The following is a 20,576-nucleotide window of genomic DNA, read 5'->3' on the forward strand; positions in this document are numbered from 1 at the left end:
TATCTTGGTAATGAATTGAAACTCCCTTATCTTTCCCCTTCCTTCCAGCAACCCAACAATAACAAAACTATTGCTTGCAAGTGATGGAGGAGAATCCAAACAATATTCAACCTCAGATTTCTGAGGAATTCAGAGATCTCCATTTGCCCTATGTGCAACCCAGACTCTTTCTCCTGAGATTCTCTTTTCAGACTGGAAAATGCATTCGTGGGTATATCTCCAATGAGATTTTCAAAATGTGTAGCAAAAATAACCTGAACATATACAATTCCATGGGAGTGCACGTTGGAAATGTATACCTTTGAATGCATGTGCATTTACTATTTATGTATGTGCCTTGAGGGGGAGGAAGAGATTTTGTTAGTTAGTTTTGTTATTTAAAGCAATGGAAGTGTAGCAGAGACTTTCAGAGTATTCACTTCAGTGTCTGCCCTGCAACTTTATAATCTGGTAAGAAACACATCACATAAGCACCCACTCTGGGATGTGTGTAGTTAACCCTGCTGGTCTCCTGATAGCTCCTGCCGGCTGGTGTTGCAATTGTCCAAACAATTGCTACAGGTATGTATGGTATAATCTGTTTTAAGATTGAACCATGGGAGGTGAAGGGAGCAGACCAGAGCAAGCAGGATGCATGCCTTATGATGCAGAGGAAGGGACAAATGCTTAATTAAATGTTAAAAAGAAGCAGTAAGTTAGTTCTGTGGTAATGACATGAAGTAAAATGTGTAACAGTCAAGAGATGGAAAAGTTAAGAGTTTTTCTAATGCCTGGAACATGTGACATCTTTGATCCCAATTTAAATCATTAAATATACATTAAAATGTAGATATTTTTGTGGGATTGCTATGTGAGCATTTTGCAAACAAGAATGCACTTTCAAAATAGAGGCAAAAAAAAAAAAAGACCATTATTAGACCATTATTAGCATGTTCCAGATGGGAAGCTGAGCAGACATGGCCAGAAACCTGTCTGAGACTGTGAAGGCAGTCAGGGTGATCTGACCTTGGTATCCTGGCTCAGAACCCTCAAGCACATCTTCTCCCTGGGCTGAGGAGGAAAACTCTGAGATTGTGTACTGCGGGAAATGGGGAAATGGAAGATTTCTGGGTCAGGACTCATGCACTTGTGGCTTTCAATGCTGAGATGAGACCATTGTACCTCTAGAGGATGCTCTGATTTTTCTAGGTCTGTTTATATGTCTCCCCAGTCCCTTTTCCCCCTTTGCTGTTTGTGGAAGGACAAGGGCTGATGCATCTGTTTTCTCCTTGTGTAACAGACGCCTTGTCTTTCCCTTTTCACGGACCAGGACAAAATCACAGTTGAAACTACCAATCCTGAAAAGAACAAAATGGACAAATTAATTGAAATCCTTAACAGCATGAGGAACAACAGTAGTGATGTTGACTCCAAGCTCACCACCTTCATGGAGGAGGCCCAGAACTCCACCAACTCTGAGGAGATGCTGGGGGAGATAGTTAAGACCATCTACCAGAAAGCAGTGACAGACCGCAGCTTTGCTTCCACAGCAGCCAAACTCTGTGACAAAATGGCCCTCTTTATGGTGGAAGGAACCAAATTCCGGAGTCTGCTCCTCAACATGTTGCAGGTAATTAGATGAAATTATTTGGTTAGGCGCGTGCAACTTCACCCTGCCAGGTCTTACCATGCATTTGGGCAGGAGCTGAGCTTTTACCAAATTCCTTTTAAGCCCAGGAAATGAGAAGATAAGTGTTTCTGCATTTCATTTGTGCCCACCTTTAATAGTTACTGTAGACATTGTTACACCACAGGCATCATCCAGTTGCTCTTCATTCCCATTTCAGGAGCTGTACGTGGAAATACAGTATGTCACGGCAGGGCCCATCTGTGAAAGGAGTAGGTTGCTTGTGGCAGCATCCTCGTGACATGAAGAAAAGTGAGCTTGGCACTTAAAGTGAATGGTCGTTGCTGCTCTTTTGGGCTCTCTTGCTGTTTTCCCCACACCTCTCAGCACCATGGGTATCACATTAAGTCATGGTCCCTGGGAAGGCTGTTGGCCGCATCACCTGGTGGAAGGGCTTGCTCCTGGTTTCTCATTGCACCCTGGACATTAATGATTTGTGTATTTGCTAATTATTTTGAGTGACTTGCTTAGTAGTATAGGCAGCACTGTTTGGTTGTTCTGCTCCAAAAACCATCAGCTACAGCAAAGTTGAGGTGGGAGTGTGCTTTCTGGAGAGGGTGTCACATAGACCTCCGTCTTTCTGCCTCTCTGGAGACAGAGTGTGCAGAGATGAAAGCACAAATTTGCATCTTCACTTTAATTTGCATTTCTGTTTGGCCACTTGCTCACACACACAGCTCATCTGCAGCACGTGTGTGTTGAACAGCCCCCTTAGGGGGCTGTTCAACAGAAACTGGGGCAGCAATCCTCCTAGGGGCCCTCTTTGTTGCTGCTGTATCTTTCCGTAGCTCACGTACCCGAGCAGCTAGGGCCGAGGTCGGTTCACCGTCCCACTTCCTCATATCTTCCCCATGGTCACGTAAATAAAACCACAAGGTACCTCACGGTGTGCATCCCGGATTCTCCCTTGTTTGAGCCGGGGACTGCTGGCACTTGATGGCCAAAAGATTTTTCCGTCTAGGTGAGGATGAAACTATGTGTTCATCTAACCGTTGGGACAGTCTCTCCACAGCTGAAATGCAGTCTCGTACTGGGGCAGAGAGATTTTCTTCATATTTATGAAGTTGATTGGACACGTTGTCCACAGTTGGCCCCATCCCCTCCTCCCAACCCATTACTGCCAGTGTGCTGGCATGTGTTGGGAGTGCAGCCCGTACAAACTTCCGCCACATGGACGTTGTGCATTGAACTTCATCAGGGTCTTTAGGTACCTGGGCGTTGTTTAAATCACTATAAAGCATCTCCAGCACAGCTAATTCCCGCAGCTGCTGGAGGCCCTGATCCATAGTGGTCCATTTGATTACTTGGTAGACAATATCCTCTATGTGGAGATACCTTTCTTTCACAGCTGTTAGGAGTCACCTCCAGAGGATGAGAACTTGTGCCTCTCTTCCAATTACTCTATCAATGAGCCTTTCTCTAGAAAGGGATCCCAGCTGCTTGGCTTCATTGCCTTCTAGCTGTTGGCTATTGGCCCCAGTGTCCCAGCATCGAAGCAGCCAGGTGAGGATGTGCTCACCTGGATGGCGACTGAAGTCTTTTCGTAGTTCTCACAGCTCACTCAAGGATAGAGACCGAGTAGTTTCTGATTCATCTATGATTTCAGTCTCTTCTTTGTGATGTTGCCATGATAACGCTGCTTTAGAGCTGCCTGCCTTTTCCTCTTCTCCCTCATCTGTAGGAGGAGCTTCTTCCCGTACTAAACGACCTGATCTCCGTTTCCACTGTTTCGTCTTTACTACAGGGGCGACTGATACCATAGATGGTCAGTCCTCTGGGGTGGTCACAGTGTGTGCTGTCTCATCATCAAATTCAGGAACTTCCCTATCCCCTTGAGGGTGCTGGGCAATGTTAATTGACATTTGATAGGCGTAAACCAGACCCCAGCAGAGTGCAGCAAGCTGGTGGAGTTCTCTAGTATTGCCAGGGTCAGGGCATACGTCTTTCAAACATTCTACCAGTTTTCTTGGATTTTGTACTTGTTCAGGGGTGAAATTTAGAACCATTGGAGGAGAAAACCGTGATAGGTACCTGCCCAAATCCCCCCACACACCTTGCCACCCACAACTTTGTCTGGGGACAGGTCCTTGGATAATATTCTTAATAAATTGCTTTACCTTGGGGAAGAAGACAAACACAAGACCTAGTAATAGGAGGATAATATCTGACCAAGGGTATCCAAGATACTGAAAGGCTGCTGTAATTAGCCCACAGGGAGAAAAGTAGAAGGCACCACACCCGATATTATTCACTGATTGACTGCTAGGGGCAAAAAAGAAGGCGCTGGAATTCTTAATATTTTCAATAAGATAATCTCCAGGAGATCAGGAAGATAACAATGCAGGGCCTGAGTACCAGACAAAACTGAAGGCCAGTATGTTACAGCACAACATGATAAAAAAAACAAGCACAGACTTCAACACTTTCTCCGATCGGATGTAAAGGAAAAAAGAAAACAGAGAGTAAGCTACATACAACATATACACACAGAAAAGTATTACCAGAAAATCGAGCATTATGACTACCAATATGTTAGTTGTAAATACTTCAATCAATGCTATTGTTATCTCAACCCTCGAGCCCCACATTGGGCGCCAAAAAGGACTGTGGTGGAGCTCGGCTGCCCACCTGAGTAAAACCACCACAACAAGTAGCTCTCATTTTCTCTGTGACTGTTCTCCACACATGCTCGATATTCAGAATTGTGCCTTTTTTTTGGCACACTTGCCTGCCCTCCTTGCTGTGCCTGTGTGTACCGGGTGGGGGCCAAAAACAGCTTTTGGGCAAGTGGGGTGTGGCAGCCACTTGTGCTTCTGATCCTGCTATGGAGGAGGTGTTGGAAGGAGATGTCTTCCTGCCCTCCAGATACCTTCTCATGTCCGATCAGTAGGCAAAGGGCTGCCAGTCGTATTTACAGGGATGGGAGGGAAGAAGCTGTCATCTTCTGCCACCTTCACCGATGTTGCTGTCTGTGGGCAGCAGCATCCAGAACAGCGGTGCTCACTGGGGATATTGGGATTTATTTATTTTTTTCCAGAAATGGAAGCTTGGCCTAGAAATGCATATTTTAAGGAAAATGTTTCTGGCAATGGATTTTCATATGGACATGAGAGGAAAGCTGATAGCCAGTTGTCTGGTAGGTTTGGTTGTCTACCAGATTCAGGGCTCTTAAGTTTTCTGTGCTAGTGATCAGTCTTTTACCTTGGGCAGGTCTTTCCATCTCCCTCTGCCTTGGTTTCCCTCATTTGCAGTAATTCTGGGTCCTGCAACCAGGGTGCTCATCTGTTTTATTCTGTTTCCGTTGACACAAGCTGATGTGGCTTCATAAACAAGCCTCACAAAAGCCAGCTTGTATTTCTTCTCAAATCTCTTGATATTTTCATTTGAGTACCTGCTCTTGCTTTTGCGACTATAGCTACTGGAAGGACTGAGGATGGGGAGGGAAGGGACAAAGGTGATGAGAGGAGTATCTGCAGTTTCACATGATGTCATAGCAGGGAGATGCTACGTGACTACAAAGAACAGGCATCCAGGCTGCTAGGGCAGGAGTTTGGAGGAAACCAGGATGTAGCCAGAATGGTAGAGCAGGGTTTAGAAAGCCCACCTGGATCCGACTTGCACGTAAGTCCGAGGAGATGTGACTCCAAGAAGGGTGAGAGTTTTCCCTCTGCTTTACAGTAGGTGAGGAATGATGTGGAGAGACTGAGCGCTCCAGGCGAGGCTACCTGTGCAACAACCCACAGTGGTGCAAGGTCTGAGCCCAGGCTCTCTCCAGAAGTCTGCGAAAGCCAAAACAAGATATGTAAAACTAAGAGAGGGAAAAGGCAGATACCTACAAATGTTCTTCACTCATAAGCAACTGGGAGGGATTTAATCTGCTGGAAGCGAAGCCTAGCAAGATGCAAAGGCATGCAGGGAGGACTGTTTCCTGCAAGGCTGTCAGGGTGAGCAGAGCCAGTGCCCACCCCATGGAGCTGCTGGGAGCTGTGGTGCTGGCTGAGCTGAGAAGGGGTGAAGACATTTCTGCATGTCACCACTGGAGCAGTAACTCCTCAGGGCTCTCCTGGCCAGGGGCAGCTCATCAAAAGTCCCAGCCTGCTGGTGAGGCTGGAGCTGTCCTTCCCACCAGCCCTTGTGCCTTTGTCCTGGGCCAATCAAGACTTCAATGCCCTGAACCCAGACTGAGGAGCAGATCCAGCTTATGGGGGTGTCATTTAGGGCATCCAAGCATCCCAAATGTTGCTTACCAGGCATGTCCTGGTGTTTGGGGCACAGCAGCCGTGCCCACCATTTCTCCTACTCCCTGCAAAACAGTTTGAAAGTGGGGAGGAGGTGAGTCACTGGGCTGCTTTTTCATTGGCTTTAAATCAAGATGTTATCTCCTTTTAAGGGGAAGAAAGCTATTTTTAAGGAGGAAAACATGGTCTTGGTGCAAGACAAGAGTGCAGCCAAGGCACATGGTTCCTGACACCGGCTCGTCCCCAACGGGTGGCTGCTGTGTGCAGTGACCAGCACCCTCTGAGTGAATCCATCCCTGAATTCATTGCAGTTAGGTGAGAACAGCATTTCTCAAGCATCTTTGCAGCCAAGCCTTTGAGAGGCAGCTGGGGATGGTTGTGGGCATGGAAGCAGGAGAGCATGGGCATGCAGCACTGCCCTAGGATGCACAGAGGTGGGCAGGATGAGTCCTTTCTCACCTGACAGCCAGAGCATCTGTGGGCAGGGAGCTCTGTGGCCACCAGACACTCAAGGAAACCATCCGTCTCTTTTATTTCCTTTGGCCATGATGGAGGAGGGCTTCTTAAGTTCAGTTTTATGGCTAAGCACCACACAACTGCCCAATACACTTGTCATTTTTTAAATAGTAGTGCTTTTTAATGTTAGGTTATTTTCCTTTTCCTGGGATTAGAGGTTTTTAAGGCTCCATAGCTGATACACGGATTGCATGACTCAGGCAGTTCAACCACCGACAGAACTGCGCATAAGTCACATAATCACCCTGCTGCAGAAATAATTTTGCCCTAAAGATAGGTTTTAAAAAATAGGTTCCCAGGGAATATCCCAGTTTCTGCACCAGAGCTGAGAGAAATTGTGTGTGTCAGGAGAAGACAGCAAGTTCAGGTGTCGGCCTTCTGTAAAGATGAAATCACCGAACGGGGATGAGTTCTGGTGACCCATTTGTATCAGGGTTCCCTGGCAGGGTTACCTGGAATTTCTCCTTGCATCTTCAGGAACAAGTGGGATCGTCACTGTCTGTGTGTCTCAGTGCACTGCCATACACAGCACAGGGAGGCTAGCCCTGTGCATTAAAACGTTGGAAAAAGCCTACAAGGAGAAATGTGCACATTTCTGTTACCACTAATCCCAACCAAGATCAGTTGTGTGGTGTTTGTTTTTTTTTTTCCAGTAGGCTGTGTGCAGATGTGGCAGAACCCCTGCTTTCCCCAGGGATGGCTGGGAGGAGGTACCCCCCTGGCAAGGTGTCATAAGTCACAGAGCAGACCTGAGATCCGGTGTCACCTTGCTTTCATCATTTACTGCAACTGAAACAGCTGGGAGCTGCTCAGCAGGCTGTTACAGCAGCGGTGCCAGGGTGAACCTGTGTTATGTTTTGGTTTTGAATGATGGTGACATTCAGCAACAAGGAAAACAGGCAAAGAAGAAACAAACAAACAAAAAAAGAAAATCAGTATTTATTGTAAGCTAGGGTAACTCCACATTGCTTTTCTTATTGCCCTGGACACAACAGATGGGTTTGGCTGAGCAATATAAAAAAGACAGAAAGAGCAGAGCTAAAGCAGGATCCAGCAGCGATGGCCAGAAGCAGAAGGATGTTACCCAAAAGGAGAAGAGGATGGCAGCCCCTCTGGGCTGGGGAGGACCCTTCCAACTTGCCCTCTTGTCACAGCACTGCCACCCTTATTATCAGACCCAGTGAGCTGATTTATGGTGTAGCATCATGTGCAGTAATGAATGGATTCACATTCAGCTCTTCATGGCTGGAGTGCAGGATAAATAATATATCTCATTTCTCCAGAGAATCCCTAAGTGCTTCCAAGGAATGTGTAACCAGCCTCACTGTGCTTGGTGCACAGGGAAGGAGAGCGACATCTGCCTTGGAAAGCTGCAAAGAAATCATATGCAAAGAGTGAGCAGGCTGTGTGGGTATCTGCTTTCATGTGCAAGAGCACAGACAAATGCAAAAGGGGTTACTCCACTCAAAACTGCATATCTTTTAAAAATATCCTGGTGGGGCAAAAGGTCAGTACAAATGAAAAGCACAACATTAGGTGAAATTAAATAATTTAACATTTCATTTCTGGGAGTGAAACATTTTGACTTTCTCCAAACACAGTTTCTTTTTCCAACCAAAATAATCAGATGCATTCACACTGATTTATGAAATACTTTGATCAGCCCCAAAACAGCATTTTTTGTGGCACATTCAGGCTTGATAGTCCTGGCAGGGGACGGATGCGTGTACACAGTACAGAAGACTTGTCACAGCTGTGAAACAGGGGGGTTGGCTGCATCAGGGAAAATCTAACATTGCCCAGCTCCAGTCCCGACCTCTCCACCATCAGGCAGATATTTTCCAACAGCCATTTCCAGATAATTTCCCATTAATTAAAAAACTCTAATAAAACGCTTGCTCTGGAGCTGGATTTGTGTCTCTGTAGCACCTTTCAGGCTAATCCAATCCCTGGACCTAAGGAGCTCAGCTCGCTGGGCACTGGCGAGTTGGGGAATTACTCTGCTGGGGTGTGATAAATCGGGATCACCATGCCCCTCCCTTGGTTGATCCCTCTGGCCGGGGCCGAGCTGCTCACCCCCCAGATGGCACCAGCAGATGTTCCTGTTTTGCAGGGGCTGAGCGGACTTGTTTGTCCCTCTTTCTAGGAGCAAAACGCCTGCAAATTGCAGCAGCTCAGCCCCAGACGCAGGGTGGAGCATCTCCCTTAGGCACTGCTGAACAAACTGTCTTTTTAACCCAGTTCCTTTTATATTTTCAGCTGTTGACAAATGCCCGTGTCGGAGGGGTGCTCGCACTGGTTGCTCCCAGGGGCTGCACGTGTTCGCAGCTTATCTCATGGCACTGGTTTTGATCTCAAAACAGACGCCAGCGCTGTGGTGCAGAAATGCTGTCATGTCATCCCCTCCCTGCAGACAGCTCCACTAAAGAGCATCTCCCCAAGCAGCGTGTGCCCTCACAAAGCGCGTAGCTGCAGCTGGGAATGGAGCTGCTCCATATGCAAAAGATGCACAGCTGTCCTTGCCTGAAACGAGGGGATTGGGGTCAGGAAAACCCTGGTTTGAATTCTTCCATCTCTCTGTGTTTCGGTCCTGAATTTCAGCCTTGCTGTTGAAGCTGGATGCTGGGAACCTGGGATGCTGGAGGAAAGGGGGGGAGGGCAGCTGTGGGGCAGGCTGATCAGCCTTGGGGAGATGCTGCTGGCCCTAGGGTCGGTGCTGGGGTTTTTTATTTCTCCTCATTGAGTTTTTTTTTGGGGGTTCAGTCTGAGACACTTGATCTGACTACAGATACTCACTGGGAAACCATTAGCTGCAGCAGAATGGTGCAAAACAGCACCAGTTGCCTTTGTGCTTTCCTCTTGGGGGCAATTGTCCCCCTTTCCTCCTCCTTTCCACCCAAACCGTAGCTACAAACTGTTTCTCCAGGTCCAAAAACAAACCATAGTTCCTTCACTCATGGGTCCCTTGATGTACGTACTGCTGTGGTATGAGGGGTGATTTTGGGCTGCACGCGCCCCCGGGATGTACACAGATGAACTGGGGACATTGGAGGGAGAGGGGTATGAAAAATGTCTTGGTGGATACATGCATGGTTTCTTTGACCCCCTACAGATCCCTGTGCAATTAATAAATTGCAAGGAGGCCTCCTGCAAGAGATTTTTGCTTGTCATAGTTTCAGTCACTGGCTTCTGCTGGCCACAGTGCTTTTTTCTGCAGTGGGGAGGTGTTGAGCAACATGCCACAGACCCTTCACATGTAACATAAGTTGGAGTATTCCTCTGTTCAAATCTCTGTGCTCTTTATAGCCGAGATGTGTCTGCATCTGAGCTATGCATAGCGAAGTATATTATTAGAGAGGACATCACTGGGGCTGTAATTGTACACTGCTCCCCTTAGCAACCGCGGCCCACAACACATCAAACAGAAGGCTGACACCTTCTTAAAAAAAAAAAAAAAAGAAAAAAAAAGAAGATAAAACAAAAGGCACATCCCTATACAGAGCCCAGCACAGCCCCTTGCAGGGCTCACACGTGCACCCAGACAGAGGTGAAGGCTGGTGTGTCCTCATCTTTGGAGATGCCTTGGTGCCAGTGGCCGGGACTATTTCCATTGCATGCCTTACTGCATGCCCTATCACATGCCTAATTGCATACCCAACTGCATACCTAATTAAATATCCAATTGCATACCTAATTACGTACCCAGTTGCATGCCCAGTTACATAACCATTTGCATATCCTGGCTTGGGCTGTGGGATGTGCATACCCAGTCATATACTCTATTGCATCCTCTTTTACATACCCTCTTGTATACCCACGCAGGGTTTCCTCCATGCTCATCAGCCTGGTGCTTGCTCAAATGCAGAAGTTTGTTCTGAGGCATTCAAATTAGTCATATTAGTGCAATCTCCTGATGCCCGAAAAATGACATTTCTGTGGTTTGATGCTGTGCTTCTCTCTGGTTTTAAATACTTGACTCAGACCCTGTGGGTTTTGGCACCAGTCACACCTGTGTTTTGGTGGACTGAGCTGGATTTGAGATGTTCAGGGTAGCTGCTTCTGGAGGAGTTTAGCCTGGAAGGCTGCAAAGCTCATAAACCTGTTGCTGTCAGCCCAGGCAGAGGACAGATAAGTAAAATTTAGCTTGAATCCTTTATTGGGATAGAAATCTTGAGGCATTAGGTACTGGAGAATCGACTGACAGTTGATGGTTGGACTTGGTGATCTTGAAGGTCTTTTCCAACCTAGATGATTCTGATTCTGATCGATTTCTTTCAATAAATCAGGGTGCAAAGGGAAGCATTTACCATGCTGAGCACAAGGATTTGGGAAGAGTAAGCTGAAATCCCTCCTCTTCTGCAGGCTCCCTGTTTATTTGAGCCAATGACTTAACCTCCTAGTGATGGGAGCACTTTTTTGGGTTGGGAGGATAAAGACACCGAAGATGGTGAAGTGAGTGGGTACTGTGGTAATAGGGACATGGAAGCAATATGCATGGTTCATGCTGAAAGGCACTAGTATTTCTGCACAGATGTTGGCAGCACTGTCCTGGTTTTGTGAATGGCTGTGGGACCCACCTGCTAAATGTAAAGCCCTGCAGCCAGAGCTTGGCAGGTGGGATTTGTTTTATTTATGCCCAGGAAATTCAAAGGCAATTCTAAATTAATGCACACACATATACACATAGTATGTATAGGTATATACGTATATGTGTGCTGACAGACATGCTGTTGTGCAAGCTGTGCAGGCAGTCCCAGCAGAATCAGCATCAGCCACGCTTTCACCACGCTTCCCTTCCCCTTGGAGTGTCTCTGAAGGCGCACCACGATTCTGAAATATTCTATTTTGCATCCTTGTTGGGGCCCAATGAAACCCGCACAAGTGTGGCAGTGGGCTGGTGTGCTGGCATTATGGGAGCTGCTCGCAGAAGGTCCCAGGTAGGTCTGGGAGTTACTGGGGAGCCCTGGCTTAAAAGTCAGGCTGCATGCTTTCAACTTTCCCATTTCCAAGCAGAGCAAGCTGAGAGGAGCAGGGTGGCAGGGAGAGGATGCACCAGGGATCAGCACTTTTCAGAAACTAACAGTGGGATGAGGACTAGGATGTGGGGCTTTAGTGGCATGCAAAAAAAAGGCAACAAATAGCCTTTGGGGAAGCAGGGAAGTGGATGGGATCCCCCAGGCACCAGGCAGCAGGGGCTGCAGTCCCACTGATGCTTCTGCATGGGGAAGGTGTTCAGTTTAGGGTAGCAGGGCACCAGGTAGTTTACCATTTGAGAGATTGATTGGAAAGCGGGACTAAGTTGCAGAAAAAAGCTGTAGGAGTTTAAAGAATAGCTCAAATTCACTGCACTGGTAAGATTTTATCTTGCACTACTCAGGCATGTGGTTAAAAAATACCAATGGCCTCCTTTGCTCCATAAATACATTGTGCGTGCTTCCTTCTGGCTCTTTGTCACCCTGGAAGGACCAAGGGCCAGGACAGGGGCTAGGCCCCACCATCCCTGGGGTGTGGATGGACCCATGCAGGGATGCAGCGCTGAACAGAGGCTCCGCCGGGAACTAGATGGAGACTACGGACTGTACAGCCTGCCCGCAGCCTGCCTGCAGCCCTGGCCGGATCCAGGCAGCCGCTGCCCTCCAGGAGAGCCCCCAGGCTGCTCCCACTCATTGCTGGGGGGTGAGGATGCTCAGGGCTGAGAGGGTACCCCCAGCCTGCTTGCTTTCTTAGGAGAGGTGGGGAAAAAAAAAGCCTCAAAATCAATTTGCTTAAAGCAAATCTCCCTCTGACCAGGCTGGATGGAGTTTTAAAAAGCTGGCATCGGCTCACCGGCTCTGCCGCAGGGAGGACCCATTTTCTCTCAAAAGGCTCAAATCTGTCCCCAGGACATGGCAGAATGGTCGACAGCTGCGGGGTTGGGAAATCCCTGCTCCTGGTGCCCATTTTGAACCCCCATCCACAAATTGGGGACACAGAAAACAGGAGTGAGCTTGGGAGGTGGCTCCAAGCTGGCAGAAGTGGCTCTGCACCCCCAGAATGGAGGCTCAGGGTGAGCACCCCATGAGGCATTGCCCTACCTGGGGTCACCCTGCAGCCTCCCCAGTCCTGCCTTGCAAGAGGAGGCTTGCAGCAAGCCGAGGTCAAATGCCTGTGCAAGCCCAGATGGCCTGCAGGGACTCAAGCTCACCAGCTCCTTCTGGAGCCAGACAAGTCCAAAGACGGACCCGTCCCCTCTCACCCAGCTGCCTTGCTGTCCCCCCAAAAGCAGAAGTGCACTGTAGGAGCATGCCTTAGCTGGCACCCCTGCAAACCCCACAGCCCTGAACCCGTGGGCTGTAGCACAGCAACACCAGTGCTATATTGCCTTAATCATGTGTCAAATGACCACCTCGGCCATTTGTCCTCAGTTCTCTCCTGGGGGTGAGCTACGCGTTTTGCAGAGGGAATGCAGCACGGGAGCAGGTGCTGGAGCTGGAGCTGTCCCTGCCAAGGCCAGAGCAGATGCAGGTGCCAGCGTCAGCCTGGCAGTCGGGCTTGGGGAGAAGGATGCTGGAGGGGGTAGCACTTCTTTTTTCTTTCGTGGGAACAGAGTGAAATGGGATGTCCTGTGCCTGGCCCATCCCTGTCTTTGCCAGGCAGTTTATGTCAGTGCTCTCGGTGCCCAAAGAGTTGTGGTAAATGGAGCCAAGTCCAGTTGGAGGCCAGTCACTAGTGGCGTCCCCCAGGGCTCGGTGCTGGGGCCGGTCCTCTTTAACATCTTCATCACTGATCTGGATGACGGCATTGAGTGCACCCTCAGTAAGTTTGCAGATGACACCAAGCTAGGTGCGTGTGTCAGTCTGCTCGAGGGTAGGAAGGCTCTGCAGGAGGATCTGGATAGGCTGCACCGATGGGCTGAGGTCAACTGTATGAAGTTCAACAAGGCCAAGTGCCGGGTCCTGCACCTGGGGCGCAATAACCCCAAGCAGAACTACAGGCTGGGAGAGGAATGGTTGGAGAGCTGCCAGGCAGAGAAGGACCTGGGAGTGATGGTGGACAGTCGGCTGAATATGAGCCAGCAGTGTGCTCAGGTGGCCAAGAAGGCCAACGGCATCCTGGCTTGTATCAGAAACACTGTGACCAGCAGGGCTAGGGAGGTGATCGTCCCCCTGTACTCGGCTCTGGTGAGGCCACACCTCGAGTACTGTGTTCAGTTTTGGGCCCCTCGCTACAAGAAGGACATCGAGGTGCTTGAGCGGGTCCAAAGAAGGGCGACGAAGCTGGTGAGGGGCCTGGAGAGCAAGTCCTATGAGGAGCGGCTGAAGGAGCTGGGCTTGTTCAGCCTAGAGAAGAGGAGGCTCAGGGGTGACCTTATTGCTCTGTATAAGTACATTAAAGGAGGCTGTAGCGAGGTGGGGGTTGGCCTGTTCTCCCATGTGCCTGGTGACAGGACGAGGGGGAATGGGCTAAAGTTACGCCAGGGGAGTTTTAGGTTAGATGTTAGGAAGAATTTCTTTACTGAAAGGGTTGTTAGGCACTGGAACGGGCTGCCCAGGGAGGTGGTGGAGTCACCATCCCTGGAAGTCTTCAAAAGACGTTTAGATGTAGAGCTTAGGGATATGGTTTAGTGGGGACTGTTAGTGTTAGGTTAGAGGTTGGACTCGATGATCTTGAGGTCTCTTCCAACCTAGAAATTCTGTGATTCTGTGATTCTGTGTGGTAGCAGCAGCAGTGCAGTGCCTCTCCATCGCACCTCCCAGATCCCGACACATCTCTGCTGCACTGGAGGGCCCGGGCATCTCCCCATAAGCAGGAGTGCAGGGGGACGTGCTCAGCTGGCAGACCCCACAGGTCTCTGCCATATCCCCCTGTAAGCATGGCCATGGGCAGCCATGACACAGGGTGCTGTGCATGCAGTAGCACAGGGTTGTTTTTTCACTCCAGCAGCAGTGACTGTGGGACCAGGTGTGCAGTGTGTGCAGGTGAGGGATGAGATACAGTAGAGGTGTTCCAGGTTGTGTCCCATGCCTGGCTAGCAAATGAGGCCTGTCACTGGTGCAAAATGCAGCAGTAAGGTTTGAGGATGCAGGAAAGCAGAGGACAGCTGGACGATACCACCCCACTGTGACACACCCGTGGGCACAACGTACTGCATCCTGTGCAGCCCCTGTCCTTGCCCTGTACGCTGAGTATCCAAAACCAGTGTGATCATCTTTGCCCATGCTGCCTCTTCCCTTCCCAGTGATAAATGGCTCCAATTTTCTTTCTTCTCCTGTTTTTTTTTGTTTTTTTTTTTTTTTTATTACACTTGCTCTGCACATTATTTTGTTAATAAGGGGGTGGGAGGAGCATTTGGAACAATGCTGGAAACCCAGCACAGCAATATCACCCCCGGTCCGGGAGCACCAGGAAGTGAAACTGGATACGTAGCACAAAGCCACAGTGGTAAGGAAATAGTGCTGGGCTGGGGAGACACAACCTGCCACTTGTGCTTTGCTCCTAGGGATGAGGTGTGCTGTCCCACGTCTTTCTATATCCCAGCCCCTGCCGTCTGCTGTCTTATAGAAAAGCTCCACCGGGATGCTGTGTATTACACTGCCGAATGTGCCATGGTGATCATGAGTGTGTCTATAAAGACAGAAAGTTTGGAGGGACCGAGGGGTTCGCAGTTCATGTTTTCTGCAGCTTTTCAGCCTGGTTCTTTCCATAAGCTCAGCTTTTCCCACACGGACAGGCAGCTTGCAACGCATGTAGGGTACGTACATCTTCAGGGGGCGAGCAGAGCAGATTCTTTTACATCCTTTAAAAAAAATGTTAGCCAAAACAACATTTTCTACAGTAGAAACAGCTTCATAGGATTTGTAAACATTACCCCCAAAGAAAGATTTTCTGCGATCTTTTGTGTAAACAGAGCTGGATGGCGACGCTTTTTAGCAGACTGGTACTTCAGCTCGGGGCCACAGCTGTCAGATGCAGTTCATCCCTGCCACAGGGAGCCCCGAGCAGCCCAGCCAGCAGGACACCAGTGCTGGTACCATGGGTCTGTGCCCATCCCCTTGGCTGTGGTGGTGAGAGATGAGTGAAAAGTGGATAGCAGAGATAAGGGGGTTGTTGGTCCCGGTGTGTTTGCTCAGCAACGTCCGCATGCTGGGCCAGAGCCACTGCGTCCCTGCATATTAAACAGTTGCAGCGTTTTCTCCCATGACCAAAAGAATTTATAAAAGGGTCCCAGAATAAAACTTTACACGAACTCTGGGTGCCTCAAATATCTCCAGCTGGGAGCCTGTTAACCCCGTCCCCTCCACTTCCCTACTCACCATGCAGTTCAGGCTCTGAAAAAATCCCATCCTTGGACCAAGCTGGCCAGCTGCCCGTGGGCTCCCAAGCCTTTCTGCAATTTATTTTTACGGCACAGATTTTGTGCAGTTTGTGTACCCCTGCTGTGCTGACACACGGCAGTTTGCTGGGTGAGGCGGTGCTTGGGGAGAACGGAGACGTTCAGAGATCCCAGGCCCTTGCACCTAGAGAGGTTTTTGGGGTTTGTGAGCAGGGGCACAAACTGCCCGAGCCTCTCAGTTTTCTGGATGTGATGGAGGCTGCTCATGGTACCATGCTCACAGCGTTATGCCACAAGGTCAGCTCAGGCTTTGGTTGCATCCATGAGGTGGAAAGTCACAAAAGCCTCAAAACAGCAGAGTGGCAGGGAAGGAGCCCCCGCCACCCACCCACACCTGTCCTCTCGGCAGCGTTGGCGGTGCTCATGGCTCTTTGCAGGCTTGACCCATCCCCATAGACTCCTTGGCACCGCTGCATTAGCAAGGGGCCACATCGCATGCGTGGAGCTTAAAATAAGAATGCAGCCTGCCGGCAAGCTCCAGCTGGACCAAAAGAACCCCCACCTGCATGGGTGTTTTTTCAGGCACAGAAGTGGCCCCTGAATGGATGCCAGGAATGGTGTTGGGGCTCCAACCTCACCCTGGCACAGAGGAGGGCTGGAAGAGTCCCATCAAACCATCCACCCCTGTAACAGCAATTCAAAACAGTCCATGTATGTTTGCTGGGGGAGTTATGTTCATTTTTTTCCATGGAGTGGTGGGGACCAGCACTGCTGTGGTTCCTGGGACAGGCAGGGATCTGCCCCAGGGCTTCTGCAGCAGCAGGACTGAGATGTGTGGTAAAGCTCTTCCGAAATATCCCAGGGGAGCAAGCCTGAGAAGTGGGAGCTGCCTCCTCCAGGCATTGCCGTGGGGTGTCCTGCAAGGTCGGGTCAAACAGGTGCCCCGGCTGCTCTGATGACCACCCAGCGAGTCAATTAATTTGTGTGTCTCAGCATTACTGAGACCTTTCTTAGGAAGATGAGCTGTTCCAGCCAGGTCCAGGCTCGTGGGAGAAGCAGGGCTTTCAGCAGCAGTGACAAATAGCTGTTAGCCAGCTGAGCTAGCACCCTACCGGGGTCTGTGAGCCCAGCCTTAACCCAGAGTGGGGCTGGGTAGGAAGGGCAACAGTGAAAATTAAGTAACAAGGAAGACAGCTCTGTCACCTGGGTACTACTGGAGGACGGGTTGGCCAACACACTCTGGTGAAGCAGTTGGGGTGCTCAGCGTGCCCCCACCTCTTCTCTCTATCTATTTTCAGAGCATATGTGCTCTTGGCATTATCCCACTTGAAAATTGGCTGAAGAAATGCTCCTGCAGTAACGAGGTATGAGGCTTTGTGACTGACAGGATGCTAATGTCTTGTGGCCGAAATGGGATGCAGTGCAGTTGAACCGTGCGCTCCGCTGACCCTTGGGACATGGCATCTGCATCTCAGTGCTGGTTCTTCTCCCTCTGCGAGAGAAAAGGAGAGAGGTGTGGGATGTACTTGGGCTGACTCCTCCCCACTCTACCTTCTCTGTGCAGACTGTGTGTCCACTCAGAGGCTCATTAGAGAAGATTTTTACATCAGGACAACTGCTAAATGGTGTTAGCTGTTCCTCATGGCCAGACAGGGCTACTTCATCCCCTGAGCCATCCCAGAGCATCCACCCAGACGGTGCTCCAGGATCTCCAGCAACTACCAGATTAACAGCAACGCTTCTCTGTTTGCAAAGCCATTATTAGGCTCCCCCTCAGGAGCTGTAAAACTTGACTGAATTAATAATTAACCAAGGACCTGTGAGCCTCCCTGAGGCAGTCGTGAGACACCCACGCCGGGTGGGTGGTCCCAAGTGTGGGACCAGATGGTGGTGGAGGGACAGGGGGCATGGGTTTCAAGTGACCCCTCAGTTGCTCATTTTGGGATGACGGGGTTATTTTGGGTATGCAGATGGGCAATACCCCCCGCTGCCATTGGCTGCAGTCTCTGATTATCTTCTTCCTCAGGATAGGTACCCCAAAAAACGAGGAATTTAAAATTCCCGGATGTTGCTGATGCTTGGAGCTTGCCTGGCATCTCCCAGAAAACGTTCAGGAGTGCCGGGAGTTTTCCGACCCTTATTTCCCCTTCCTGCCCAATTCCATGTGAGAGGAATAAGCAATATTTCCAAAGTAAGAGCAGGCAAAACCTGGCCGTTTCCTCCTTGCAAGATGTGTCTATCCAACAGCTGCAGGATCTTTGGTCTTGTGGAATTGGGCTGCGGCATTTCACATCAGTAGGTGCCCATGCAGTGGTTTTTACCCAGACCTTCACCATGCAGCACATTTTGGAGACCACTGCCATACACGTTTAGAAAGATGGTGGTGTAAAAAAATGACAGAAACACAGAGCTGTGGCAATGAAGAAGCCAGATCCATGCTGAAAGCCACCAGTTTCATTTGCTGCTCTTGCCAAAGTGGCCAGGACTGCCTGAGAAGAGATGGGTGCTTGTGCACCTGGCTGTGGAGCCAGCTTGAGGAAATGCCATGATGAAAGCCCGTGGGAGTGAAATGCCTCATGGCTGGGTGAAGCCCAGACCTTTGCAAGGCCGGGTACAGAGTGTCATCTGTAATTTAAAGGGTTTATCTGCTTTAAATGTCAATAGCTCCTTTGTTAGAGTGATAATAATTGTTACAATTTGCATGTCTCAGTCACACACCCCAAAGTGTTGTGCAGAGGAAGATGAGTAAATTGTTCCCACTTGCCAGCTGAGAAATCAGGGTACAGAGGTGATGGGAGCCCATGCAGGACTGAAAATAAATCTGTCTCCTGTTCTGCTATTGCCAAGTCCTGCTCTCTGCTCGGAAGCTGTTAGCTCCACTTTTTCTTTTTTTCTGCACTGGGCAGCCATGGCGTGGTGGGATTTTGGTGTGGTCTTTGGGCACAGGCAGGGGCCAGGAGTTCTGCTTTTGGAGGAGAGGAAGAGAGCCCGTGGAAGAGCAGCCGGTCCCCCTTCGTGTCCCACAGTCAACAAGGATGAAGACAGCACAGGAGCTTTGGCAATGTAGCCCAAGTGCCTCCTGACCTTCTTCTGCATACACCAAGCACACCTAGCTGGGCTGTATTCCCCAGAAAGCAAAGCTGTGCTCCAGAGCCTGACCCAACCTGGGACCTAAGTGCAAGAATTATTTAAATTAAAGCCCACATCCGAGGGAAACAAGGCAGCGGTGCTGAGTGTGCCACAATGGCTCTCCCTGGGAGGACGCAGGGAGGAAGCAGACATCTCCTCTGCTGCCATCGTGCTTGGGAGCTCCTCAAACACATTTTATTTATCTCAGGCCTTTTCCACTCAGCCCTTTAAGGGCTCAATATTTCCTGCCTCCTTGACAATGACTGAGTAAACAGCAAAGCTGCCAGAGGAAGAGCCCTGTGTTTACAGAGCAACAAGCCCAAATGTGTAGGTTTTTTTTTTTTTTGTTTTTTTTTTTTTTTTGTTTGTTTGTTTGTTTTTGTTTTTGTTTTTGTTTTTTTTCATCAGAAGGTGGTAATGCTTAAATTAACTCATTTTTATCCCATGGTAAACTTTTGCCCTCTGACTCACTGCTGACACAGCCAGCCATGCATTGGTGGGCCCAGTTCTGGGGCAGAGTTATTTGGGACTCATCTTTAAAGTGTGGCAAACTCCCCAGGGATGGGTTTTGGCTGCAGCTGTCGGTGCTGGAGCAAAGGCTTAGGTCTGATGGTCAAGATGCAGCACTGCCCTTCTTCCTGCTTGATGCTGCTGCCCACCAACAGCAGGAGAGGAGCAGAGGAGGGATTTTTCTCCTCTCCTTGGGGCTCTTCTGTCTTGAGCCTGGTATTTAGGAGATGCCACACCTGGGCCAAGAAGCAATAGCATTGCATGAGGTGCATCCAGATGAGAAGAGGGCTTTGACTTGGGTGCAAGAGTGGAGAGCCGCACGCAAACAGCATTTTCTGCATCCCTTGCTGGCAGAAGCTTGGCAGGAGCTTCAGCTTAAGGACTCCTTGCCATGCAAAACATTCCCAAGGGTGTGCCCATCCTTGTAGAGCATGGGCATGGGCCACCCCTGGCCTGCCCCTCATGCATGGAGGGTCCTAACGTGAAGAACGTGCTCAGCCTTTTGGGTTGTGCCCCGAACTTGTCCTGTCTGAGCCCCTTCACAGGTCTCCTTGGCATCCCCCCACTTGCTGTGGGGTTTCCTAATGATCTCTTCTCTCAAACCAGGCCAACCCTGCTACCTGGTATAAATACATTTTATTTTAAACTATAAGTGCTGGAGGAAGGTCATCCAGTAAATGCACTCAGCTTATCTGCAGGCCGGGGCACCCCCAAATTAGTAATGGAGTTTGTGTTTAAAAATACAGCCAATTTGATGAAAGATAATTTGCTTACTGCACTGACTTCACCACCTAAGCAGGCCAATCCACAGGTTATTTTTGTATAACTCCACAAGTCATTTCCAGAGCAAATAAAGTTCACAGTGGCTCTGCCGTCTGGGTTCAGCCCATTTCTGAAGGGTTTTGTGATCCAGAGGTCTGTGGGTTAGACATGGCAACATGGGACATGGAGTTTGTCCCTGCTTGTGCAGCCCCATGGCTCTTCCCTTCTCCCACTGCCTTGGTCCAGCTCATCTGTTTTGGTGGTTAACTCCTTGGGGACCTGTTTGAATTGCTCTGCATGTTCTCCATGCCCAGAGCAAGTCCAGCTGCTGTGGAAGTTTGGCTCCTGGGGAGCCCAACTCTTGCCTGTAGACAGACATAGTCCAAAACAACTAATTCCTACCTCTGTCAAGGTGCTTTTCCTACTTTTTCAAAGGAATCCA

General features: G+C 49.5%; 1 protein-coding gene across 13 annotated transcripts in view; it reads left to right on the forward strand.

Annotated features, from left to right (window-relative positions):
• CTIF (cap binding complex dependent translation initiation factor) overlaps window positions 1-20,576 on the forward strand; it is a 168,910-nt gene that overhangs the window by 125,173 nt on the left and 23,161 nt on the right. For 11 of the 13 annotated variants that reach the window (XR_011090717.1, XR_011090721.1, XR_011090724.1 and 8 more), the window contains one exon: window positions 1,280-1,609. Coding sequence is in view for 2 of the 13 variants with exons in the window: in XM_068665217.1 (XP_068521318.1) it covers window positions 1,280-1,609 (330 nt within the window). In the remaining 11 variants the exon portion in view is untranslated. The remainder of the gene's footprint in view (window positions 1-1,279; window positions 1,610-20,576) is intronic. The other 2 variants (XR_011090719.1, XM_068665218.1) reach the window with 1 other exon arrangement.

This window comes from Anas acuta, chromosome W, assembly GCF_963932015.1.
Source record: "Anas acuta chromosome W, bAnaAcu1.1, whole genome shotgun sequence".
Lineage (NCBI taxonomy): Eukaryota > Metazoa > Chordata > Aves > Anseriformes > Anatidae > Anas > Anas acuta.